The sequence below is a fragment of the Cladophialophora carrionii genome (genome assembly GCF_000365165.1).
Source record: "Cladophialophora carrionii CBS 160.54 unplaced genomic scaffold supercont1.9, whole genome shotgun sequence".
NCBI lineage: Eukaryota > Fungi > Ascomycota > Eurotiomycetes > Chaetothyriales > Herpotrichiellaceae > Cladophialophora > Cladophialophora carrionii.
This window is the reverse complement of record NW_008481834.1, coordinates 321,624-346,968: the sequence shown is the minus strand read 5'-3', so window position 1 is coordinate 346,968 and position 25,345 is coordinate 321,624. Positions and strand designations below refer to the sequence as shown.

The 25,345-nt window shown below is 53.6% G+C and overlaps 10 protein-coding genes across 10 annotated transcripts; 4 read left to right on the top strand and 6 right to left on the bottom strand.

The window, feature by feature from the left end:
* Positions 1-626: 626 nt before the first annotated feature.
* Positions 627-1,714, bottom strand: G647_09208 (uncharacterized protein; the record flags this gene model as incomplete). The annotated part of the gene is made up of 3 exons (XM_008733513.1): positions 627-854; positions 1,033-1,374; positions 1,529-1,714. The coding sequence occupies 3 exons, from the start codon at positions 1,712-1,714 to the stop codon at positions 627-629; spliced, it is 756 nt and encodes a 251-aa protein (XP_008731735.1).
* Positions 1,715-2,987: 1,273 nt separating this feature from the next.
* G647_09207 (uncharacterized protein) lies at positions 2,988-3,509 on the bottom strand (the record flags this gene model as incomplete). Its single annotated transcript, XM_008733512.1, has 2 exons — positions 2,988-3,234; positions 3,313-3,509. 2 exons carry the CDS (start codon positions 3,507-3,509, stop codon positions 2,988-2,990), a joined length of 444 nt encoding a protein of 147 aa, XP_008731734.1.
* A 50-nt stretch (positions 3,510-3,559) lies between these two features.
* Positions 3,560-5,703, bottom strand: G647_09206 (uncharacterized protein; the record flags this gene model as incomplete). Its single annotated transcript, XM_008733511.1, has 4 exons — positions 3,560-4,052; positions 4,100-4,435; positions 4,519-5,089; positions 5,145-5,703. The coding sequence occupies 4 exons, from the start codon at positions 5,701-5,703 to the stop codon at positions 3,560-3,562; spliced, it is 1,959 nt and encodes a 652-aa protein (XP_008731733.1).
* Positions 5,704-7,499: 1,796 nt separating this feature from the next.
* On the top strand, positions 7,500-8,551 carry G647_09205 (uncharacterized protein; the record flags this gene model as incomplete). Its single annotated transcript, XM_008733510.1, has 3 exons — positions 7,500-7,841; positions 8,056-8,243; positions 8,305-8,551. The coding sequence occupies 3 exons, from the start codon at positions 7,500-7,502 to the stop codon at positions 8,549-8,551; spliced, it is 777 nt and encodes a 258-aa protein (XP_008731732.1).
* Positions 8,552-9,664: 1,113 nt separating this feature from the next.
* G647_09204 (uncharacterized protein) lies at positions 9,665-10,788 on the bottom strand (the record flags this gene model as incomplete). The annotated part of the gene is made up of 2 exons (XM_008733509.1): positions 9,665-10,166; positions 10,226-10,788. 2 exons carry the CDS (start codon positions 10,786-10,788, stop codon positions 9,665-9,667), a joined length of 1,065 nt encoding a protein of 354 aa, XP_008731731.1.
* A 1,363-nt stretch (positions 10,789-12,151) lies between these two features.
* On the top strand, positions 12,152-14,173 carry G647_09203 (uncharacterized protein; the record flags this gene model as incomplete). Its single annotated transcript, XM_008733508.1, has 8 exons — positions 12,152-12,430; positions 12,481-12,627; positions 12,732-12,869; positions 12,918-13,313; positions 13,401-13,521; positions 13,563-13,688; positions 13,741-13,932; positions 13,980-14,173. 8 exons carry the CDS (start codon positions 12,152-12,154, stop codon positions 14,171-14,173), a joined length of 1,593 nt encoding a protein of 530 aa, XP_008731730.1.
* A 210-nt stretch (positions 14,174-14,383) lies between these two features.
* G647_09202 (uncharacterized protein) lies at positions 14,384-14,839 on the bottom strand (the record flags this gene model as incomplete). The annotated part of the gene is made up of 3 exons (XM_008733507.1): positions 14,384-14,490; positions 14,551-14,621; positions 14,676-14,839. Coding segments are annotated over 3 exons (342 nt in total), but the record flags the coding sequence as incomplete, so codon positions are not given.
* Positions 14,840-15,214: 375 nt separating this feature from the next.
* G647_09201 (uncharacterized protein) lies at positions 15,215-15,565 on the bottom strand (the record flags this gene model as incomplete). The annotated part of the gene is made up of 1 exon (XM_008733506.1): positions 15,215-15,565. One exon carries the CDS (start codon positions 15,563-15,565, stop codon positions 15,215-15,217), a length of 351 nt encoding a protein of 116 aa, XP_008731728.1.
* A 1,482-nt stretch (positions 15,566-17,047) lies between these two features.
* On the top strand, positions 17,048-18,715 carry G647_09200 (uncharacterized protein; the record flags this gene model as incomplete). Its single annotated transcript, XM_008733505.1, has 2 exons — positions 17,048-17,868; positions 17,914-18,715. The coding sequence occupies 2 exons, from the start codon at positions 17,048-17,050 to the stop codon at positions 18,713-18,715; spliced, it is 1,623 nt and encodes a 540-aa protein (XP_008731727.1).
* Positions 18,716-20,015: 1,300 nt separating this feature from the next.
* Positions 20,016-23,119, top strand: G647_09199 (uncharacterized protein; the record flags this gene model as incomplete). The annotated part of the gene is made up of 2 exons (XM_008733504.1): positions 20,016-20,084; positions 20,132-23,119. The coding sequence occupies 2 exons, from the start codon at positions 20,016-20,018 to the stop codon at positions 23,117-23,119; spliced, it is 3,057 nt and encodes a 1,018-aa protein (XP_008731726.1).
* Between the last annotated feature and the right edge of the window lie 2,226 nt (positions 23,120-25,345).

Below are 25,345 nucleotides of genomic sequence, written 5' to 3'. Positions count from 1 at the left end.
TTTCATATTTACTACATATTACATATTTATTGTATATTGTGTACTACATACTACATAGCGTAAGTGAGTGAGTGGGTGAATGAATCAGGCAGTCATTCGTCCTTTATGCTTCCGTCGGCTGTTGCAACGGTGAGGGTCTGCTATACAGTACTGTAAATTAACAGATAGACAGGCAGATGGATAGACAGATAGACAGATAGACAGATAGACAGATAGACAGATAGACAGATAGACAGATAGACAGATAGACAGATAGACAGATAGACAGATAGACAGATAGACAGATAGACAGATAGACAGACAGACAGATAGACAGGCAGAGAGACAGGGTAGGGTAGGGTAGGGTAGGGTAGGGTAGGGCTGAACTGGAGCGTATACGTCAAGCATCACTAAATAGGCACTGTAGGTACAAGAGGTACGATAGGTATGTACATAGGATACGTACGTACGCACGTAGGCCCTATCCCTCCCTATCCCTATCCCTAAACTCTAGGCTGGTCGCGGAATTCTCTCGTCGCGTCTCAAAACTAATTACAGTACTCCGTACAGCATCTGTCTTGGCACCGAGTTTCGAGTTGATTTCCTTACTCTGCCGCTGCTGCCGCTGCTGCCGCTCGCTCTCTCAACTAGAGTTTCTTCTCGGCTGCCATCTTGGCGAACCGGGCCTTGGTCCTCTCCGCCACGGCCTTTTCATTCCAGATGTAAGTCACGCTGGGATGCTCGACAACTTTGGACGCCCAGGCCTTGAACTTTGGAGTCTTTTCGCCGAGTAGGGCGGGCAGCTTCGGGCTCAGCACGGCGTATTCAGGCTTGCTTAGAGAGAGGAGCCGGAGCACGAATGGGCCGGTTAGAGCCTACATCATTTTGCCAGGTTAGTTAGTTACCAGTTGGTTGCCAAGTTAGAACGAACGTTCTGAATACTATTATTTCTAGAGCATGGAGCATAGATAGATAGATACCTAAGACAGGGCTCCGGGATTGAGAAGGAGGGGGATCCGGAGAAGAAGAAGAAGAAGAATGTAAGAGACATACCTCCGCGAGAGTCAGCCGCTGACTGCCTCCGAAAAAAGGCCCCGCGTCGGCATCCCATGTGAAAAGGGGTTCTAGTTCCTTCGCCACGGCCGCGACCAGCGCATCCGCGGCTTCATCTTTCTCAGCCTCTGACTGGGCGCGCTGGCCGGCAAAGATGTGCGGCAAGGCCTTGCTGATGAATGCGTCGGCGAAGAAATTGACGCGGGCGCGGTACAAGGCATTGGCCGCTCCATTGGATGGAGGGAGTAAAGGCGACGGATGTGCGTCGGCGAGGAATTGCGCCACGACGGCCGACTCGGTGATGATCTCGCCGTTGTAGCTGACGCTGGGGACGAGGCCGCGCTGGATTGGGACAAGGAAAGGCGTTAATGTACTGGGAAGTTGAAAGGGCATGGGACCGGGGGGAGCAGTTGTGGTGTGAGCAAACATGTCACATCATGCCCCGTCATGTGTTGGGGAAGATAGAAATGCCATGGCGCCACATGGGACAACCTACCGGGTTCACCTTGAGATACCATGGATCACGCGGTCGATCCAAGTCGATGATTTCCTCCTTGTAAGGGAGGCCCAGCTCTTTGATGGCGATATGAGCGCGATGTGCCCATGGGCAGCTATGGTTGGTGTACAGGATGATTTCTGGATGACTGGTGCCGTTTGTTGCGGGAGTCCCGTTTGTGGCCATGGCGGAGACGGCTGTGCTCTGTACTACGGGAGTTTGGATAGTCAAGGACGAGGTGTTGGATGCACCCAGAGATCCTGGAGCTTGTGTCGTTGTTAGTTATTATGTGTCTGGTGAGCATGGCATGAGTCGTCGCTATATTCTCCAAGGATTGCGAGATGTCGATTTGTCATCCTGCCAATCCAATCATTGTCGTGCGTCTCGTCCTGAGGGGGAGACGCAGGGTGGCCGCCGAGGCTGGTATCGAGGTGGCAGTCAGAGCGGTCCCAGGGCATGACTCGCTCAAGTCCGATGCGTGGTAGAAGAGAGTAGATGAAGATGTGGCACTTGTCCGTGGGCCCTGGATCTCGAGAATTATTTCGGTCGTAGCATGCAGATACACGGCCACTACTGGATGTATTGTGCTCGTGTTCAGCAAGGCGAGAGTCAGTCCCAGGTGAGAGAAACAGATCGTCTCCCAGTGGCACTTAAGTACGATCTTGCTAAAGACAATGAAGTCAAAGGGCGACTCACCAACAAGTATTGAGCCATGCCGCTTCACTGTAAAAGCGCTCACTCTGGTCTCCCTCGCCTTCACACTCTGGAGGCCATGATGGCCAACGATTCCATGAGCTTCACCTGTGTTCGCATACAAGCATGTCGTACGTTATCATTGGTAGAGCGCATCGCAGGATACTCGGGAAGCTTATCACGAGAGCCTCTTCCATCTGACGATTCCAGGAGGCGCGGAGCCTACAGGCCTCGACGAAGAAAGAAAGAAAAGAGAGAAGAAGAGACCCAGTCATCGTCTCGAGTGGTAAGTGAACAAGGTACGGGGACTGTTCTGTTTGTACAGTGTTTTGTTGCTGTTCCTCCAGTGGTCGGACGCGGTCCTCCGGTGGCGGACACACGGGAAATGCCCCCAGCACAGGCACGACAGATGCGTGACAGCTGTCGGACAAGCGGTACATGTAACGACAGCGCAACGAAGAGCCGGCAGAGAGTAGCGCGTCCCGAGAACCAGTCCGCGGCAATACTCGTGTACCGCCGGTCAGTGTATATGGACGAATCACACATGGCAATGTATTTCAACCTTTTACAAGCCAACGTATTTTGGACTCGAGCTGCCGGGTATCGCTGGTTGGTTGCGACACGGCTCGTCGCTGCAAGAAGCGTATGTGGCGGCACGTTCGCAGCAGCGCTGAGATCAGCTCTTCATCTGTAAAAAGAACTCGTCATAGGTCACATCTGGCACAGGACTGCAGAAGACGCACTTGTCGCATGTCTGCATGGCCCATTACCAAAAAGCCACGTACATCAACATATTGTAGGATTGTTCCGTGTCGCCGAGCTCGTCAAACCGGGCGCCCTGAAGTTCCTTGCGGATGCTCTCAGCTTCCTCCTTGTATTGGGCGGCTTCGGCCGACTGACCTGCCAGGTCCAAAGCCTCTGCAAGTCGACGCATCACCCGAGCCGTCTCTCGACGATCTCCTCTGGCATCCTCTAGCAATTTGCAGATGAGAAGGGTCTGTCGAAGCATGGGTCTAGCGAGGCTTGTCAACAATAAAATCTAGGGCAAAAAGCGACATCGCCGGTTGTCCCATGTCCAGGGCGGGACTTACATTGCGTCCTCAAGCCTTCCCTGTTTCATGGCGATACATGCAAGCTTCAGTTGAGCCGCCGTGGTCGAAGAGTGGATGGGATTACTGGCTGTAAATAGCGCCTCGGCACGCGAGAAACACGCCTTCGCTGTGTCCCACAGGCCTTGATCGTAGTAGACCTTTCCGACATCATAGTCGGCCCTGGTGGATACATCCATGTCAGCCAGCTGCAGAAAACAGAATCCGCTCGGTGACCCATTCGTACAACTTACGTGGCGTCGAAATGGGTGTCTCGTCCAAATAGCCTGACGGCATAGTCCCTCGCAACGTTGATGTACTCAATGGCCTTCTCGTGCCTCCCTTGCAAGTTGTACAGGATGCCGTTGTTGCCCAGACGAATGTGCATGATGGAATTACAATGGTCAACGCCATGGGTTTTGTCAATCTCGATGGCCTTGTCGAAGAGTTGCTCGACCTCATTGAGGATCTCCTTCGAGGCATAGGTGGACATCAAAAGGTTGCCGTACGTGGTATAGATGTCGGCAATGTCTTTGTCTGTCGGACTGAGGAGTTGTTCTCTTCTGTCGCGGACTTGCTGAAGCAACGGCAGCGCTCTCGCCACCCTGCCTCGCTCCAGCTCGGCCACGCCGGCTGTATTGCAGATCTGCACATACAAGAGGCCGTTTTTGTCCTCACACACCATGTCGACGACTTCCATGACATCTTCGAGCTCAGAGTACGAGCCACTTTCCATCAAGTACCTGGACAGATTCAGTCAGACGCCTCCACGGCGAGCAAGAAAACATACCAGGCACAACTGGCCAGCAGCTTGGTCAAGAATTCGAAGTCCCCGGTCCTTACCACCTTGAATTTGTATCGGCAATAATTCGTACAGACAGACATGACGTGCTCGACATATTGTTTGCAGACTGGCCACTCGTTGCGCAACGGCAACCCATGCGCCTGTTTTGGGAACGCTTCATAGAGAAGGCGACAAGCGTGCAGAAAATTCGTGTAGCGTTGATCCGCACCGAGCCAGTCTCGAAACTGTTCCTGGACAAGACGATGAACGCGCAACATATCCGTATCTTCGTCGTTCGTCACTAGAGCTGTTTCCACAACGCTTTCCAAGGTTTCCTCCAGTCTGCTCGGGCTGGTTAGTCGCGGACATTTCATTCTCAACGTCTGCACAGAATATGTGGTCTGTCAAATAAAACTTGCACTTACTGGAGGGGATCAATGCAGAACAAAAGGTCGTCTGTGAGATCGCTGGCTGCAGGAAGCTGAAATAGGGCTCGAGGAATCCCCTCAGCGGAAAGGAAGCTCAGAATTCCCAGCAGCCTGGAGGGATCGGCGTCCAATGGCTCGAAAGAAGTTTCCCACACCGAGTCAATGCTTTGGTCGTAGTACAGGTTTTGAACTGTCTTCTTGGGTCGGAGGTGGATGATCGGATTGTTTTGATAGCCACGCAGGAAGTTTTCCACTTTGGTGCCTCGAGCCCGAATCTGTCCGCCCAATAGGTTCAGTGCCAGCGGGAGACCGTCAACCTCTCGGGATAGTTCTCTTGCGGATTGGGTCTCGGTCGTCGAATAGGCCTTCCGGCCCAGGAGTGACTGCAACATGCTCGAACCTTCCTCTTCTGTCATGACAGGCACCTGGCATCCGCCTGAGGCAGGGTTGAGCTCGAAGACTTGGTATCGACTGGTGATGAGGATGGAACCAACTTTGCCGGCAGGCCAATACTTTTCGATATGCGTAGGACTCTCGACGTTGTCGAACACGAGTAACCATGGTGTGCCTCCCCTCGGCGTTAGCAACGCCGTTCCAGACATGCCCGAGACCATGGGACTTACGAGTGCTATGCAGCCATTTCATGACCAGGTATCGATTCTGTTCGTGATCGCCATCAGCTATCGCTCCTTTCATTTGGAGACTCATGGCGATTTCTGTAAACCCCTGAGCGATGTCGAGAGGCGTTTGGCTTCTAACCCAGAAAATTGCCTGCAGCCCTTGGTCCAATTGCTCGTAAGCATAAGCTAGGGCAATTTGCGTCTTCCCGATGCCACCGATACCCCAGATGGCCCATGAATTCATTTGCTGCTGTCCAGGCTTGAAATCAAGCTCGCTATGCAGCTCGGCCAGAATGTCTTTCCTCCCGGAGAAGTGTTTGTTGCGTGGGAACGGGAAAGTGTCGCAAGGAAGCTTCACGTCTCCATCTGTTGTCAGGTTAGACACAGTGTTGATGGATTCCAAGCGGGCGCCCAAGTCCTGCACCATCTTGGCGTGCTGTTCATATAGCATGCGGGACGTCACCGCTTGAGCCGATTCCTTGACAACTCTGGTATGTCGTTGGATACGTTGCATGGTTGCAGAATACTCGGAGAAGACATCGCTCCATGGGCTCGTGGTCATGTTGACTTGGCTCCCGGTTAGCTTTTGTCAGCAGCAACATTCGAATGCTCACTCGTCGGACTTCGTCGCAAGTACTTGATGGCGAGCGACCAGAATTTGATCATTTCGACGTATACAAGGACCAGTGTCTCACGAAGGGCCGGATTCAGCGGGAAGAGCCACTCGTATTCCTTGAGCACACGGATGTCGGAGCTCATCTGTTCGAGCCAGGGTAGAAGCTTTGACGACACCTCCGTGGACCTGGCAGAGAGCTGCTTGCGTCAGTCGATGGGTTTTCATAGGCAAAGTGTGGAAGACGCGACACCGACCTCGATGAGAAGGCCCAGTATGCCCCAGACCAGTGTAGTCTTGACAACATCACCGTGTAGGGCAAGCGCCATAAGCATCACGAAGCCTCGAAGATGGCTTAGGCATGGTGCTACTTTGACCAGGTATCTTTGAATCACGTCGGACTTGTAAGCCTTGTACATAGCCTCCAGGTTGTTCAGCAAGTCTTCGCTCGAAGTGAACTCATCCAATTTGAGAAAATCCTGACGGCCCAAAGTACTCTGGCAATGGGAAATGGCCTCATCCCATATTCGTGTAGAGAAATCTCCCCTGTCGTTTGTGAGAAGCGAGAAGGAATACAATTTGAATTTCTGTCTGGGGACTTACGTTTCGTTGCCCGCGTCCAGCTGCGAGGTCGTGGACGGATCGGTGGACTGGTCGGAGGCCATTGCGCCGCTTGATAGAGTTCACCTTACGGACACCTCATTGTCATCTCAGTTCTTGAATGTGAATGCGGCGCCACTGGTCCGAGGCCCACAATGTGAAGCCGCGATGCTAGTCGGTTGTAGAGGGAGCGCCAAGGTTTAAGGAATGCTGCGATATTCAAGGTGTGAAGAGGTGAATTCGAGGGCGGTCTGAAAACGGCGGCAGTCTCTGCATTGTAGAGCGTAGAACCTCGAGCTCGTTGAAAGGGCGACATTCGGCCAGGGTCGTCAATCGAGGTTCGTTCAATGGACACAAGGCCTATGCATTTGTGCATGGAACCTCGAGGTTGTTGAATGGTCCGTCATCTGCGCAGACGCATTCATCGAGGTTCGTGCAGGATACGAGCCCTGTCCATTCTTGCATTCGTGCATGGTCAAGGTCGATCTCAGGAAGCACAAGAAACAAGGGAGGCGTGCTAGAAACCACGCCGCAGTAGCAAGAACAACAGAGAGAAGGGCTGCATCACAGTCATGTACCACAGCAGGCTTGCAGGGTATTGACAACAGCCTCGTATTTCTGGAGCTGAGGTGTGAGAGGAAGGCGAATGGTCGAAGCGCGGCCATGCAACAGAGCAGGTCAGGTCACACCATGGCGGGGTATTCTTGACGTCGACGGGCTGATGGGATCGATTACAGCATTGAGCATAGACAGGGATTCATTGTCGAGCTACACATTCTTGAGGGAAGACAGGGATTCATTCATGCATACTCCGTACAGGGATACACTTTATCCTCCAACGAAAATCCTCGAGCCGCAGACCGGTCACGGCAAATGCAGTGACGAGGGAGCTTTGATCCAGGTCATTCATGCCCACAGACTCTTTCCCACCACTGCCAGCCTCACCGACACGGGGCACCGACAAGGGACACCACATGTGCCGCATGTGCCGCACTTGGTCATCACGATCTGCTGTACACGGTATTCACCAAAGCGAGCGACATACTGCACGTGTGAAATGTCGGTCATCACATACTCCGCGAGGCTGGACAGTCATCCCCTTCAAGTCGAGCTCGACCCGAGAATCGGTCTGAGCAACCAGAAACATGGCCACCAACGTCCGGGGTACGGTCCGATTCCTGGCGGACCTCCCTCTCTACGGAACCGAAAAGCCCTATCGGCTTCTCCTGCCCGCAGGGATCGAGAACGGTAATATCAAGACGCACAACCTGGTGTACGAAGAGACCGAGATCAGCTGCATTCGCGACCTTCGCGGCCACGAAGCCGAATTCGACATCGACTCCGCCGGCTTCGAGGTCGTCCAGCACTGTAGCGGCTTCACCACTGCGGCCACGGGCCAGGAATTGCTGGATGGATATAAGCGGGAGACGGAGCAGTTTTTGCTGCGACATTTCGGCGCGAGCTACGTGTATTGCTGGGACGCTTTGGTAAGTAGATACATGCATAAGCTTTGCCGTGCACAAAGCGGCGGACGCGGACGCGGACGCGGAATCGATGGACCACATGATCACATGGATTCCGCTTCGGAATAACAGTAAAGGTAACCATGAAAAGCAAGGCCACCGGGCCACCGGGTGACATGCGCGATGGACGGGGAGGAGAGGCTCCCCCCTCTAATGGGTTCTTTTTAACTGGTTATAGGTACGGAAGCGGAAACAGGCTGTACGCGAGCAGTTCAACATTCGGGACCGACTCGTGGAAAACATCCCAGTGTACCACGCCCACAACGACGAGACCTTCTCTAGGGGCTGGGAGTCACTCAGCTTCCGGCTGGGAGAAGACCGCTATCGCAGATTTCTCGAGTCAGGGTGCAGGATCCGCATGGTCAAGTGAGTGCGAGCATAATTACCCGCCACATAGAGGCCACGAGACACTGATCTCGAAGCACAGCACCTGGCGATCGCTGGTCGATAGCTTGGAGGACAACCCGCTGACACTCTGCGACTGGCGGTCGATCGACCCACGAAAGGATCTCATCGAGTCCGACCAGATCGTGCCGTCGCGGGAAACGGAAATCTATCACATCTTTGCACGGCCACATCATCGATGGCACTGGCTTTCCAGACAACGTCGTGACGAGGTATACATCTTCTTGCAGTTTGATACGCGGGCAGATGGGAATGCGCGATGTAGGTGAAAGCTACAAGGCGTTGCACACCGTGGAGGTTGACACGCAAAATTAATAGGCTGCCCACACTCTTCATTCACCAACCACGACGCGCCCAAAGATGCACAAGTCAGACATAGCATCGAAACGAGGTCCATTGTAGTGACTGATCATTGAGAGAATCTCTGTTCTTGTCTGGCCAGCTTCATTGCCTACATAGATGAATGTGCCAAGGCTTGAACGCTTGAAAGTTGAACCCTTCCAGTGGTCCGTTGTGAAGAGGTCATGGATTGTCAGGTACAGCTCTCAAGTTTCGCCGGAGAGACCTGGTTGATGGTGACGGCCGGAACAGGTTCTTTGGCTGTACAGCACACGTTAGGAAGTGCGGACATTCAGGAGCTCCAGGAGGAAGGAAGGCCTACCGTCGAACTCAAAGGCCACCCTCGTTAGAGCCTCCCTCGGCCATACCATCTCCATGGATGACGATCATCTCTTTGCCGTCCTTGACATACTCGTCGGATGGCTTGAAGAAGTTCTTCCATGGCTGTACCTTTTCAGTTGCCGAGGGGCCCGGCTCCGATGACCCATCGTTGAGAGGGTCAAGTGTTTGAGCTGGTCCAGCGTCTTCCTCCATCATGCTCTCGGCAATGGCTTGGTCATGGTTTTCTGAAGGCATGTTGTGTTCGAGGGAAACGAGCACCTCCGGAGTAAAAGATTTCGCAAGTGACTGACTGTGTTTGTGGAATGAATCTGCAAGAAGAGAAGGGAGAGTCCGTGACAGCCTGCTTGTCCACCGCTTTATGAAGCCACGGTGCCCAAGCGGTATCATGACTTCCAATCGCTTTTTGGAACTCCATCCATGGCCGTGGGCATGGTATTCGGCAATGTCGACCGCGGCACATGGTAATCGACCTCGACGCGGCAAGTCTTCAGTGGCATATCATTCACAGAGTGGTGTAAGGCCTAGCAAGTTGATTCGCGAATGCCTGCAGCATGTCGATGCGCAAAGGTGATACAGACTAACTCGAGCAACGTGCATTAGTGTGGACGTAGAAATCAACGTGACTGTCTCACTGCAATCCCATTCGTGATCGCTGTCATTGTTCTATGCTCTGACCCTGTTCATGCCAGTGCTCTCAGGCTCTAGACAGCGGAGAGGGCCAGGGTCCGATAAGCCACAGCGATCTGGACCGCTGAGAGAGCACACTGGATGACTGACAATAACACGCCGATACTGCCAAAGATGGCCACAGCCCACAGGGTGTACCACCTGGTAAGGTCCCGTTTGTCCGCCCACAACGCTTTCCATCGGTTGGGATGCTGTCGAATCATATACTTCTGCAGAGCCTCAAGTCTTGGTGTCAAGAGGGGGAAGAATTCGTCCTTCTCGTATGATTCCGTCATGGGATCCGGTATTGGCTGTGTCGAACCAACGTTCGCTCGGGCCAACCCACAAAGCTGGTCCAAGAGATGATCTCGAACTCCCCATTGCTCGGCTCGAGTTTTCTCGTGTCTTTGATACATGCAGCGCCCCCCTTTGCTGTCCCCGAATATTAACCTCGTCGAGAGCATGATCTCACGCAAAAAGGCCGGGGCTGAAAAGCCGTGAGGCCGTGTCCACTCGTCGTAAAGTGACTCGAGAACTCTACAATCATCGTCAGACTTCTCGACTCTCGTTCATGCAACGGTGCTGGGAAGGCCTACCTGGCCACGGCTGAATCTTGTGAACAACTGACTTCACAGAATGAGGGCGATCGAAACAAGAACAATCGCTTGTGGACCACATCAAAGTCAAGGTGTGCACTGATTGAGTCAACCCATTCAACCGAGATACCGCCAACACTTCGGAGCACATTGCCGTTGAGATGAGAAACCGAGAAACACTGCGCAAGGTGCGCCACCGACAGGTCCAATGAGTCGTGAACTGCCTGCCTCGAACGCTTGGTGGGTGTGAGGCTCGTACCCATTGCTTGGATCAGCTCGCTTAGCGGTCTTTCCGCTATCTGGATAGGTAGAGACATGGAAGTGAAGATCTTTGTGCGCTCCGCTCTGATCCTGAAGCAGAGATCCTGCGTCCCCTGGTCGGGCATTTCAGGCGTGAATAATGATGTGATCGAGCCCACGGCAAAGAAGACAATCTGCCGGTGCGCATTGAACGACTGTTGCACATGGTTGCCCTCGAGTAGGCCAGAAGTGACCAAACCCTCGAGGAGACTGTCTATGGTCGGCTGGTCTTGACTTCTGATTAGTGTTGCGACCCGCGCCATCAATCCCACAACAAATTCCACTTTGAATTGCAACGATGTCAAGACGTGACCATTGGTGGTCAGGACTGGTTGCGCAATGCTGTCGATAACATCCTCGATGCGCCGCAGAACAGTAGTGAGGTAGGACGTCTGACTTGGTTCTAGGTCGGCCGTAGAACTGACAGGATTTCCTGACACGGCTGCGATGAAGTCTCGACCTATGTCGGCATCTAGGCGGTACGCTATATGGCATTCATCAGTGTCTTGCTTCAGCCTGATCTTTCTTCTTCACGCACTGTTCGCTGCCATCTGTATAGCTCTTGATAAGTCTCACTATTGAGAAGCACACCTGCGCCCCGCCACAACAACGTTCAGCTGAACAGCGAGACACCTGTTGAGTTCGGGTGGGAAGGCTGTACTTATGCCGGTATACAGGGCCATCGCGAATGCTCGACGCCCCATAGCGCATTTCCTGGAAGGCATAAGTCGCCTTCCTTGCCTTTCGTCTCTCCCGTGAAGGATCGAATTTCAGCCGGCTTTTTGCAAGTCAGGCCCAATGATCAGGTGGCGGCAATCACCCTTGGAAAGCCCCAGCTGCTAGGTGACGCCCCCGGAACGCGACGAACCAGTTACCCTGCGCACCCCGTATTGGTGGCTGGTCGTTTGGGCGCCCCGAGCCCCGTCCATTCGCCGAAATTTGCTCTGCCGCCCGTTGGATTGTAGGCACTGCTTAGGATTGGAAGACCGGGACCTATCAACGTATGATGGCGACACCAAGTCCGTGAACTGCGTGGAGACCTTTCTGCCTCTTGAGAGCGAATTTGCGACCTGCAGCTCTGCCCCCACCTTGTAGTTGGTATCTCGTAGGATGATGTGTTCTGACTCTGCGGTTGAAACCAGAGAGGCGGACAGCAGAACGGGACAGTGAGATACGCCAAACGTTGCTCCGGTTCAGGTTGTCTTGGCTGGTCCAGGCCGAAAATGCGGATAGGAAGCTTGTGGTATTGACACGATCAGCATCTGTATTGGACAGCGTGGCCGGGACAAGCGTCACAGGGACCAGGATGGCACATCACTTACTGCGTTGACACGTCCGAGAATTCTGCTGCGCCATGTGGTCGACAGGGACCAGCAAATGGTTCCCAGCATGTAGCACGCCTTTACTTGAAATGGCGTCCACGTCTTCTTTGGTTTCTTTGCATTCGGCAGTGGTTTCTGCTCTGCCTCGCCTGACTGCGGACACTGATTCGTCCGAGTCGGCTGCCTTCACCGACGATTTCTGCAGATGCGAGCAATATTGTTGACGTTTCGGGGTCTTAGCTTTGCTTCCTTGTCGCCTCCTTCAGAACTGATCCGCAACGTCAGGCGGTTCTGCTCAGGCCTCATGGCGTCCACGGGATCTCAGAACGATTCGCACAGCGCCGTGAACCTTCTTACAACTTCGGCACATGAATTACAGGCTTTGCAGTCGGCAGGCACGCTCACCGCTGCTGCTCTGCTGCAGCTTTGCTTGAGCCAGGTTGAACAGTACAACAGCAGTCTCAAAGCCGTCATCGCACTGGCGCCTGTGGGCTACTTGAGGAAGGTGGCAGTTGGACTTGACCAGGAACGACACAACGGCAAGGTCAGAGGACCGCTACATGGGATCCCAATCTTGCTCAAGGTGAGCGTCTCCCTCTCTTACTCAGCTCGGCCCGAATAACCAAGATCTAGGACAATCTCAATACGAGTTCAGATATGGGCATGGACACTGCCGCGGGCTGTTTGGCTTTCACAGAGACGCACCCAAGATCTAGCGCAGATGTCGTGCAAAGAATGATTGCCGCAGGAGCGATCGTGATGGGAAAAGCAAATCTCTCGGTGTGACCGCGTCCTGTCCGTTTCAGGAGCAGGAAAGCTGATATCCTCGATCAGGAGTTAGCATATTTCAAGTCAGTCCCCCGTGAGAGCCGGGCATATATCAGCCTGACTTCCTTCGGCCATACTCATGCGATCACAGGTCGGAGACCCTGCCCTGGGCATGGTCAGCACTGGGGCACCAAACACAATCGGCGTATGTCTTTGGCGGGTTCGACCCCTCCGACGGCATAGGTGGACATTCGGTATGGACGCCAATATTGATTGCCCGCTCTCCCAGCTGACCCTCGCAGAATCCTGGTGGTTCCTCGTCCGGTTCTGCCGTTGGAGTCAGCGCCGGGTTCTGTCCGATTTCGCTGGGAACAGACACCATTGGGTCCTTGACGATTCCGGCCACGCGTGCAGCGCTATATTCCATGCGACCATCGGTGGGGCTGGTTTCCACCGAGGGTGTTTTGCCTGTGTCGACAGACTACGATACCGTTGGGCCAATGGCAAAATGTGTTCGCGATATAGCGGACACGCTGGACGTACTGGTGGACCGCCACAACGCGAACGTCCCTGGGGGCAGTTACTCCCATTTCATGACGCGAGATTGGTCTGACATCTCCGTCGGAACACTTGACCCATCGTTGTGGAAATTCAATCCAGATATCACGAAGCCAGTACACTCAGCGACTGTTCAAATGGTACGTAGGTGAGCAGGTCCCACAAGCGTCAGTGCTCAATGGATGATTCGGTCCTCTTCGACTTCCATATGTGCTGAGATTATCTAGATAAATGAGACTTCAGCGGCCTACAAGAAACTAGAGAAGCTCGCCAAAAAAGTTTGCAATGTGCCACTGATTCACGGTGCGGAACTTGATAAGATCGACAACGCTGGGGATGAGTTGCTCTGTAGGTCGATTTCCCGATCTGAGCACCCGGAAGCTGACAAGTAGAAGTCGGTGGTTACGATGAAGCTCTCAAAGGATATCTGCAGACGCTCGAGAAGCCAAAAGTCTCAAGTGTCGCCGAGTTGGTCGAATTCAATCAAGCACACGCCGATGTGGAATTACCAAAGGGTGAGTCTGAGAACGGGAATGACACAAAATACCAGTCACTAACTACCTGGAGGCTACGACAAGCAGGATATGCTGATTGCTGCAAGGGATGCCCGAATGAGCAAGAAGAGATATCAAGAGCTGCGACACCAAATATCTGTCAGCCTGGCCAATGCCGGTGTGGATCCCATATTGAAACAGTACGGTGTCGATGTCATTATCGGGCCCAGCGACAGTGACATTTACACCGTGTTCGGACTTTCTGGTAGGCAATCATGCAGCTGGATTGAATGATGCTAATCGGCGAGTCAGGCTATCCCGCAGTCACTCTGCCGCTTGGCTACCTCGAATTCAATGGCCGCCCTTTCGGTTTGGTTGCATTGGCATCTCACCATCAAGAACCGTTGCTCATCAAAGTTGCAAGTGCGTGGGAAGCGACCTTTCCAAAGCGCCAGCCGCCACGAGCCCTCGAGGAGCATCGCAAAGGCCACTCTGGATCGCTGTGAAGGCTTGATCAATGCACCGACCTGCAGAATATCTACCCCAGATACTTTGCCACAAGTCGTGCCCTTGGGCTGTTCCACCTTCAGCATTTCCGACCGGTTCTATGGCCATACACCTTTAGGCCGGCCGACAAGACATGGCCTTCGGCCCCGTGCTTCAAGCCACTGAGCTCGTCAGGCATACAATGAAGATCGATCCAGTCGACCTTGATGACATCGTTCATCATCCTTGGTTATCACAATTGATCGGGTTTCAATGCTGCGACGTGGGGGCGCCGATGTTTCTGCCCTTGGATCGAGAAAGGCGGTATGTGGGCAACCTAGTGACAACACGTCGTTAGGTACGTGGTACTTGTTGTCAATATAGAAGATGCACGTACAAGCTTTGCCAGCAGAATCGTAGACGACAAAAGTCCACATGTCTTCAGGGCTCATCCCCTCACACCAATACCTAGCACTGGATCTTTAGCACTGCTACGGTATGCACGTCTGAGGGTGACATTACCAGGCTTGATCGTCGTTGTGCTTCAGGTAATAGACTTCGCCCACCCGGCTCGGCGTGACCTTGTCGGCAGCAATGAGGTCTCCGTCTGCTATCGACCGGTAGTCACAGACAGCAAGAGGACTATCTTCAATGGATGGCAGAAGTCCACGCCACGTGCTGGAGAGACACGCAGATTAGCTTGTATTCCCAAAATCACCTGCGCCTAGCCCCTGAGGTGGTCGTGTACTTGACAATCCTGTATCGATATCGAGTCATCGGGTACATCTCTCTTGTCTTGCAGGGAAGATGTCGCTCGATCATGTCCACGCCACTTTTGGGAGTCGCGTCTGCTTCAATCAGTACTGTCCAAGCCCATGAGGGATAAGCACAAATAAATTCAGTACATACCATTGTGCACGCGGAATGCTGGTGGATGAGGTGACATGGGATCCCTCAGGTCCGTCGACGAGCTGGTATCGCGGACATTCTGACGCAACTTTTATGTATGTACCTGTCAATACTTGTATGCTTCACAACACACTGTCTAGAAGGGATTGCAACTAACGCACCACGACATCGTAGCAGATGGCCCGCTCTGCCGCGAATGTTTTTCGAAGAAGCTCTTCCGTCTCCAACCGATAGCTTGTCACGTCTCGTGGTTCTTGTATGGGAATACTTGGACTAGTATGACGAAGCAGTTGAAATCCGCAAGCGTCCAACGTCAAACCAGGGCGGCATCTTGCTTCACGGATATCGACCCAGTGATGAGACCACTCTAAGTTGCTACAGCGGGGGAAGTCGTGTCGTATGGTCTTCTGTTCTTGTTCTGGCAGGAGGATCGAATATGGTTTCTCGATTTCATAGCGAGGCGAGTTTGAGAGGAACGTCAGTTGGGCTCGGATGTCAGGCATATTGAAGGTTGCCTTCTCTACACAACAGTGGGACTTCAAGCTTTGATTAGTCTGTGTGGTACGGCTTGGAGGGCGACCATTGACTAGAAGGATTGCAGACCAACAGAAAGGGAGAGAGAGAAGCGCTCGTCAGGCTCATGGCCAGTGCAGTTACCTTCGCCACGCCACCCCGCAGTCAACCACGCTGCTTGTGCGCAAGGAAGGGCAGCCAGGGAGAGGATAGGGCCAGTCAAGTCAATGGTACTCGTCCTTACAGGAGGCAAGCAAATTCCGTCCCGGCATTTGCACCTTCAGGCAGCCCGGAGCGGTAACCTTTACTGCAGTATTTCATACGAAAAACGGGGATGAAGGCCTCGTTTTCGATGGAGAAAGATGCTGAGCACAGGCAAGCTGTTCGGCTGACTTCGGTGGCTGGGCCATCTCAGAAGGACATGGTTTAGAAGGTGGTGTGGCCGTGATGTCGAGGCCATGATTGCTACGAAGGACGACGGCAAGGACAAGGACTTCAGTCATTGCGTCGCACTATTCTCCTTCGGAGTTGGGTTCTATATTCTCAGGTGATTCCCCTTTGCGGCGCTGGTCGCCGTGTGTGTGGCGAATGGATTTGCTTCGACCTCTGTATCTGTCTGGAATCGGTTCAGATCACTCAGACTGCTGACGTACTTTACGTGGTGATACTGCCATCCACTGCACTTCTGAGAGACGTTTCATTATTTACCAGTACGGCTAAGCGCGTGGCGTGGCCCGCAAAGCCTCTCTTCTTTCCGACAAGATACGATGAAAAGGGACCTAAGATGCAGTCGACGCCCGGACGTAACTCCTGTGAGAGTCTGGAGAGAAGTCGGTGTAGGCTTCCCGTACCTAACGGTTGCGCTCCCTGCTTTACTGCTACTCAGCCACTCTGCACAGAGGATGATGGCGCCGACCTCCTGAGTCGACTTCAACAAGCATCGCCTATCTAATCTAGGCCTCTCAAGCTTTTGCTCCCAGTACCAGATTTTGGCTTGAGCTGAGCCGGTGTCTAACCTCCTTTGACACGCCATCGAGGCCTCGCTTTTGCTACCTGGCCACAGAGTGTTTTGGACCAGCCCATCTTCGGCTCTTAGTCTTCCACCGCTCGTTCATTTGAGCCAATGCGCAGTTCAAGAAGAATTCTTGTTCGCTCAATTGCCGGTGTGGCTTGATTTATCGGCTGAACCACCCTCACCGTGCACGAATACAGAAATCGCAACCGAAGCATGCACCTATGAGCGATGCGGAAACATACATGGGTTCTCAGCTCCAGAACGTGGTCTCGTCAACTATTTTCCAACCGAACAAGGCAGCACTGTTGGCTATTCCTGTTTCATTCATTATGAATGCGGCGCCTGGTCACAAGGCTATCAGGACGTCTTCTCGTAGGAGATGGACCAGCTGCTCGACCATAACTATGGGTCTGTGACTTCCCAGAGCATGAGGCTACACCGGGGATAGTGCAAGACGATGAAAGTCCTGTTCATCTCATGCGACGGCCAAGGGCAGGCCCGGAAGACTACATCTGACGAGGGAGTGACCCGGTGCCAACATGCCGCCCGCGAATATCACAAGAAGGCAAAATTGCGCAGAGCGAGGAACAAAGGCCAGCCCGCGCATGAGAGTCGCAGGCGAATAAAGTCAGTTGTGACTGCGACAGATGAGCCAGCCGTGCCGGAGCTGAAGTTCGAGCAACAGTCTCCTATCCAGATCCTTTTGGGAGCAAGTCGATCCGACCCCTTCAACACCATCGGCGACGCCGGCGTTCCACTCTACGTGCATGAAATGTTGGATCATGCCATCTCATATCACTGGTCGGAATTGTGTCTGTCCGACGGTGGAGGGCGTAACGCCGCTAGAGCCGAAATGATGCAGTCTGTCATGCACTCTCCCACGGCTTGGTACACGATCATCTATGCTGGCGCGACTCACAATGCATACCAGTATGGAGGCCGCGGGACGACGAAGCAGAACGAGCAGCTCAGGCTTGTGTATAAGACGAAAGCCATCAGGTCGCTTCTGGAGTATATTGAAGAAAACGGCGACAGTGTGTCTGAGGAAGCTCTCCTGAGCATGATAACCTTGGCATCTCACGGCACCGGCGAGAGCCTTAAGGGCTATGATTCGTATAAGCGGCAGAATCTACCCTTCTTGTCCCATCTACACGATGTCGAATACTACGCAAGCATGGATATCGGCATGGAACATCTGACTGCCGTCTACGCTATCGTAGACCAACGAGGCGGGCTTCGCACGTTGCGACGGAAGAGTCTGGCCATTATTATCCAAATGTAAGTGGCTCCGGAGTTTGGTACGCTTCGACTGACCGCAAATAGCTGCGACATTCTAACAGCTTGGCGGGGTTTACAGCGTCCTCACTTCACTCTCCTCGCGCCGACAAAGTGCCACATCAATAAGAGGAGCCATCAACCGGACGTTGATGCACAAGACATGCTTGCAACTCGGGCAACAGGCTTTCGCACCTTGATCAGTAATGGGTGCGTCAGTCTTCATGATATTATAGAGGTGGCCGATAACACGAGCATCTTCTCGGCGGACTTTGATCAATTGCTGCGTTCCTATGATCTCCCGAAAGAGCAACAACCTCTGCATACCCCCAACATCGCGCTGGTCAGATATATGCGCTGGTGCGTGCTCCATGATATCCTAACGCTGCCCGAGCACGGCATCGACGACGAAAGTCTGCCCGAGCAGGTCATCTACGAGATCTGTCGACACATCATGTTCGCATATGCAGTGTTCGTCGTGGTGCCCATGCCGCCAAGGACCAAACTACATGCAAAAATCGCTGAACGACTGGGATCTATCCTGACCAGGGCGATCAAGGTGGGCGCTCATGACCAACAGCCGGACCTGTTCCACTGTGCGGTCGCATGGGGCTGGATGTGTTCAGGAAAGGCGGTCGGATATCGCAAGCGCGACAAGCTACTGGGAAGCTTCGCCACGTTGCTGGAGTTTACAACGGTCCCGCGGAACCCTGAATCATGGCCGATTATCGAGGAGATCATGAAGTCCTTCTTATGGATGGAGGTTTATTGTGAGGAGCCAGGGCGGAAGTTTTGGGCGAGTGCTTGTGCGCAGGCGGAGGAGGACTTCAAGGGGGGAGAAACTCCTTGAGGAGAGACATCATGCATCGCTGGGGTACCTGGATGTCACGATGATAATGCCGCCACCCCCGGCCTGGGGCTTGATACGCCCGATCTCTCGCCGCTAGCGAAGGGAAGTGCTCCTTCAATACCGCCACTGTATGCGCGGAGGTCGATGATGCAAGACTACAAGAAAAAGATCGTCTTGGCACGTCTGTTCCTGCTTCTTCTTCTCCCTTTATCGGCCGTCTTGATGTATTTGATCTATTCCAACCTACAGCCTCGAGAGCAAGCCATTTCAGAGCCCAGAGCTAGGCCTCCGCAGAAACACGCAAAACAGCCACCAAACGCTGTAGCCCACGTTTCAACGGCGATGGTAACTGCAATGCCTGTCAGAGCTGGGCGTACGGTTGCACTCCCGACACGGTAGGGCTGCGAGTCTCTGGCAACTTTTCTGGCATCCTTGCTCAGGAGGGCCTCTTTCCCGTTCTTCTGGAGATCTTAAACACGTCCTCGAAAACATTCAACACCTCTATCGGCCCCGTCTATGGCCACGTGTGGTCCGCTGTATTGTTTTCTTTGCTGGGCGGCACCGACGAAGGAACGCATCAGGGCGAAGATACGCCAGCGGGAGGGAGACAGAGATCAGTCTCTGCTAAAATCAAAATGATACAGTCACCCAACAGTGCATGTCAAATGCCTGGCGCTGCCGTCCAGGCTGCTTTGTGCATTGAACGCTCAATGTGAACGCTCAATGTAGCGCGTCCTATTGAGGGCTCGATGTCACAATCACCTTTGACGTGCCCCTGCTGCGGACTGACAGACCAGGACTCGAAAACTTTAATTGCTTCTCGAAGACAGTTGGAAGCAAACGCGGATTCTGGACGCCCGACTGTCTCGAAAAGGAACATGGTTTCAGAATGACTCGTAAGTGAGTCGTAGAAGAATCTTGCACCAGATGAGACACCAGCAGTATTTAGGTTCCAACCTCCTTCGAAACGATCTGGGGTGCGATCAACAAGATGCTTTCCCACGTCCAATGCAAAGGGATTTGAGGCGGCAGCGTAGGAGGAGGGATTGGCCAAGCACCTCGAGTTTAATTAGTGAGGCTTTAGTTCAGCAGCGCCGTTGATGGTGGATCTCGAAGCTCTCACTCTCCACGCTCTCACCCGTACCTCACCATCGACGCATGACGTAGCCGCATCTCGCGCTCGTGTTTACCGACGGCCTGGGCACTTTGGCACTTCAACCCTAGCGCAGTCGACGCTCACCTGCTTCCAATGTCGGCAGACATGAAGCTTCGTGAGGCGTGGAGTCCGGAGTGAAGAAACATGACCATCACCACCTTGGCGGTCGGTGCGGCTGTCACTCCGACAGTGGTAAAGACGTATATCTCCCACGTATGCCATTCTCTCGACGCGTGAGCCTGGGCTGATCTGACATCTAGTACGCGAACCGAAAGGAACGTCGTGAGAAACCCACCGCACACATCTCCTACGACGAAGGCTTGCATCTGATTCGAACCTTCCTCAAATATGCTTCCCACCATACCGTCGAAGACCTACAGTCCTTCACGGGACAGTGGGTGCCCAGCCCGTCGTGGGTCAGGACTGAGAACGTCACGGTCCCGGACGACTACCTCGCAAAGGCAGCCCGTACCATCACCAGCCAACTGGGCGCGGCCGGTGTGGAATCCGTCGGTGGTACAAGGTGGTGGCAGTGGCGGCCCCGCGGAGGTGAGCTGAAGGCAGAATGGATCGAAATGCGTGCACACTACAACGAGCAGAAGAGACAGGGCTCAAAGAGTAGGAGGATCATGCTGTACGTCCACGGCGGGGGCTATTTCTTCGGCAGCGTGGATGAGCACCGCTATCAGATGCAAAGACATGCTCGCAAGCTCAAGGCCCGTGTGTTCGCTCCGAGGTATAGACTGGCACCACAGTTTCCATTCCCTTCGGGGCTGCAAGACTGTCTAGCTGCATATCTCTATCTCCTGGACATGCACGACCCAAGTGAGATCATCCTGGCGGGCGACTCAGCTGGCGGAGGTATGATCGTCTCAATCCTGTGCATGCTGAGGGATCAAGCACTCCCATTGCCTGCCGGCGCGATCCTCATTTCGCCATGGGTCGACCTTTCGCACTCATTCCCAAGCCTAAGCGGCAATGCTGAACTCGACTACATTCCCCCTTATGGTTTTATGCAAAAGCCATCAGCGGCTTGGCCGCCTCCCAACGACGAAGAAGTTGCGACTATCAGCAGGCTTGCCAAGGGGGCCGGTGGCTTGCTTCCAGTAGCACAAGACGAACAAAAACCAACGACTGTGCCAGATGACGACGGTGGTGGAGTCAAGCCTGGGCCTCAACTGCCTCTCTCCATCGAGCTGGATGGGAAGCGGGTTGTTCTGAAAGATCAGATACAAATGTATACGACAAACCAACTACTGGCACATCCATTGGTATCACCTGTCCTACAGCCATCACTCGGTGGCCTTCCCCCGGTTCTGATTCTGACGGGAGGTGGGGAGATCTTACGAGATGAACAAATCTACCTTGCTCACAAGATGGCAAATCCCTCGAAATATCCCCTGGGCGCCGCTTACAGATCGAGATACGATCCAGACGAAACAATACTGAACAAGTACAAAGCTACACCAGTCATGTTACAAGTATGGGATGATCTGTGCCACGTTGCGCCAACTCTCTCATTCACTCGTCCCGCCAAGTTCATGTACCGTTCAATTGCTCAATTTGGGGCCTGGGTGCTGGCAAAAGCGCAAAAGCGTGCAATTGACATTGTGGACGATGACAACTTATCGATCATTTCATCTCAGACAGATTCCGGTTCTGCGACCGATGCCGAGGTCGCGTCCTCGGCAGATAGCATCTCCCGGGTCAAGATAGATGCAAGCAAGACGACAGGAAGCGTTGGCCGAGCTGACGATCCTATACCGCCGTTTGCGAATAACATGATTCGGCAAAGAATTGATCGCTATGGACGCATCTATCCTTTGGCGGAACCGCATGATTTGCCCGCCCTCCGACTGCACCCGGACGACGTTGGAGTGATCAAGCCTGGTCCCGTGAGGAAATGGCTCGAGGCTAAGGCTTCGTGGGACGCGAAATATGCGAGTACGAGGAAGCGCGTGCAAAAGGAACGAGTTAAAGCTCTCGCCAGTGGGAAAATCATGGGATTTGAGGCTGGCGAGCATCCGCCTCCTAGTGCGCTTGCTGGCCGACGGACAGACAAGGATATAATGACCATAAAGAAGAGAAAGAGCTACGGCCTTGCAATGTGGAGTGGATGGGGAAGCAAGCACGACGAATCGACTCTGAAGAGGGAAGAAGAGGCTGTAGAAGTCGGGCAATTGATTGATGAGCCTCCGGACCCTGCATCAGAGCAAGACAAAAACACAGAGACACCGCGACAAACTGTCGGGACTGATGGACAAGTGGAAACCAGCCCAGTTGAAGTGACGGCTGTGAAACGCGCTCGAAACCGGAAACGAAGTTCGAGCACGAAACGGACGACGAGCGAATCGCGGACTCGTGGACGAAAGCGAACCATTTCAGTGACCGACCGAGGGCAGGCTGAGGGCCGTTTTGTGCCCGCGATAGTACCGCCGCAACATGCGATGACGTTGACCGAGTCACCAGAAGCGATGAGGAGTCAAACAGTGCCTCATGCCGAGCGAGCCACGTCTCCAACTGGGTCTTTACTTTCGTCCGGATTTTTACCAAAATTCAAGACAGCCTCTCATCTCCGCGATGATAGCGGTGGCAGCCCACAACAAATGCCCATCCTCTCCGATGCCGCGAGCACGATGACCGGACGCAGCGGCACATTTGCCGATGACGCGAGCACGACGGCGGTCTTCGCTGCTCCGGGCGTGATGAAGAGCGCCGACACTCAGCAAGCCGAACCCGGTCAAATTCCCCATCCCACCACACCAAGACGACCCCAGAGCCCGCTTGTGAATGAGGCGACGAGCGTCAACTCGGATGGCGAGGACGTTGATGAAGGCGTTGCAAGCGGCGCTCCCAGTGTGATGTCGCGTCCGCATACTTCTCTTGCCGGCTTCGGCAGCGACTCGCCTCGCAGCCAGCGTAGTCTCGATCGCTTGCAGAGCCATCAGCTCGACGAGGGCATGGGCAGACTGGCGCCTCTGAGAAGCACAAGTTCGACTGCTGTTGTCCGGGCGGAAGGTGTCGTTAGTGTTATAGACAGCACCCTCGACGGGGCGGGGCACCATATTGCAGATCAGGAGGAGACGAATAATGACTCTCCGGGGAAGTTGATCGAAACCACAGACAACCTGGACAAGGAGGGATCGAACCAGGACGTCGCAAATCGAGCTGAAAAGAGTGAACCCAAAAGACCGAAGATGTATGACCGTGCCGAGACGGACTTTCAGACAGCGTTCGAGAAGATCTGAGCCTGCATGGGCTATCCATCCCACGCTCGTGCAGGCTGTGGCGGCAAAGAGGTGGGGAGAACGCGGTGTGCGTGTTCATGCCAGCTTTCATCCCTCGTCAAGGCTGATCCGAGTCTGTTGAGATTTTGCGCCAAATCAATGCGTGAACATGGGCCTCTCCGGTGCCTGTAGGTAGGCACGTCACGCTTGTAGTGACCGCTGTCTCTGACGAGGTCAAGCATATGGAGAAGCTTCCTTGTGACCAGCGATACGCACTCACGCCCTATACTATACATATACTTCTTGTCCGGAGCATATATTGCGCCAATGATGCAGACAAAACGGTGGGACTGGAAGATGCCATGAAACCACTATTACCTCCAATGGCGGCGATCCGCCCCTTGGTGGGCTCAAAGCAGAGAGCAGTATGTATCACCAGATGAACGGCAACGCTCTTTTCCACGCAGCTCTCTCCAGATTCTAGGCAAAGACGATGCTTGCTTTCCTACCTCCCCTCGGCCTGAGGGCCTTGCATGACAATAGACCCTCAACACTGTTTCTCCCCCTAGGTCGCAAACTCGAGACCGACTCTCGCTAACTACGGTTGGACAAGCGGATGATCGGTTTTGTCTGGGTGCAGCATCTACTCATGCATCCACCATGCCGCTGGGACCTCGAACAAGTTACCGTCCACTACATGCGACATGCCCCAGAAATCCGCCTCCTCACGATCAAGCCAGTGCTAAACACGTCTACAGCGGAGAGTCTCTCACTCGTCGAGCGGTTTCACGTTGTCTTCGAGGAGAAACCACAATACTCAGTGAGGTCTACATTCGTGGTACATGATCAGATCGATCAGGACTCTTGTCAAGGAGTGGTCTACAGCCCCTTAGCGATCAGCTAAAAGACCGAGATTCCGAGCACTTTATGCTGGATTATTGGACCTCTTGGCTTATATGCTTGTTATGAGCCCCGGGAGGCTGCCACGGTTCATGACAAGTCTCTAGTCACCAACATTGGAGAAGACCTGTACCGCGGGCTAATGAAGGAATCTTGCCGATGCTCTCCGGCAGTTACGAATCACTCACGTCGCGGGCCAGTGTTTCCGGGCTGATTTGTTGTCGATTCACCAGAATAGCAATGTGGAGAGGGCCAGAGTCCATTAAATATGTTATTGAAGGATATCTTCCACTCGTCCGTCCAGCCAGACTACAGCCAATCCAATCCAATCAGTTGTCGCCATGTCCCAGTACGTGGCGATGAAGGTGATCGAAGGGGCTACCAACTCGCCCGAGATCCTCTAATTCATTCATTCATTCAACACCACTGCCCGCTGCCTCGCATGGGACCTGAATTCCCTCTCCCCGTGGATCATCCATGGACAAGCATTGTTCGGTGCCCATCCTCGGGCGTGACGCGTGCGACGACCATTTCGCCGCCACTAGATCCTTCATCACTAACGGAGCCTTCGGAGCCTTCTTTGGCGTAGGAGCCAGCGTCGTGCAATAAAATGTTGACTATGGCCGTCGTGCTGAATCTCGATGTTCCTATCGTCCTGCGCGAGAAGGAGATGGTCGGACGCGGGGCCGACGACGTCGCCGTCATGGGCGAACGCTACGTCGTGGGCATCATGTGCGGCGAGTCGATCCTTGCGCAGAGCGGACCGGACGGTGAGCTGCAGGATATTTAACTGCGACGGATGAGATTCTTGAAGAGAGATATGGATGGATGGATGGATGGATGGATGAGCCTGCTACCGACGACGACCTGTGACTGTGCTACGTGCAGTGCTAAATTACAGAACCTGACCGAGTGGTGAGGAGGATGTTCGTGGCCTGAGGCTTCCAAGGGACTATGCACCACGAACCACGAACACTGGCAGTACTTACGCCGCCATATTTTCTCTGGGTAAGCCCGAGTTTGGATCGAAGTCAATGGGGCGTATGTGGTGATGTTAGAACATAAATATTATAATATGCGCATGAAGAACTCGGACGAAGGCAATGAGAGAGCCCAAGCTGGTCACTTGTCGCTCGTGCTCGTCGTTCGCGCTCGTCGCTCGCGCTCGTCGTCGGAAGCAATTGTCGGATCGCTCACTATACTGCAATTGGTACGTGCTAACCCAGCTAGTCAATACTGTACTGCGTATATCTCATGCTTTGTCCAGGATACCGGCCTAAGTGAGCAAATGAGCGAATAGATAGATCTTTTCTTGCCCTACACTAAAACCTATATAGCTCATGCCTC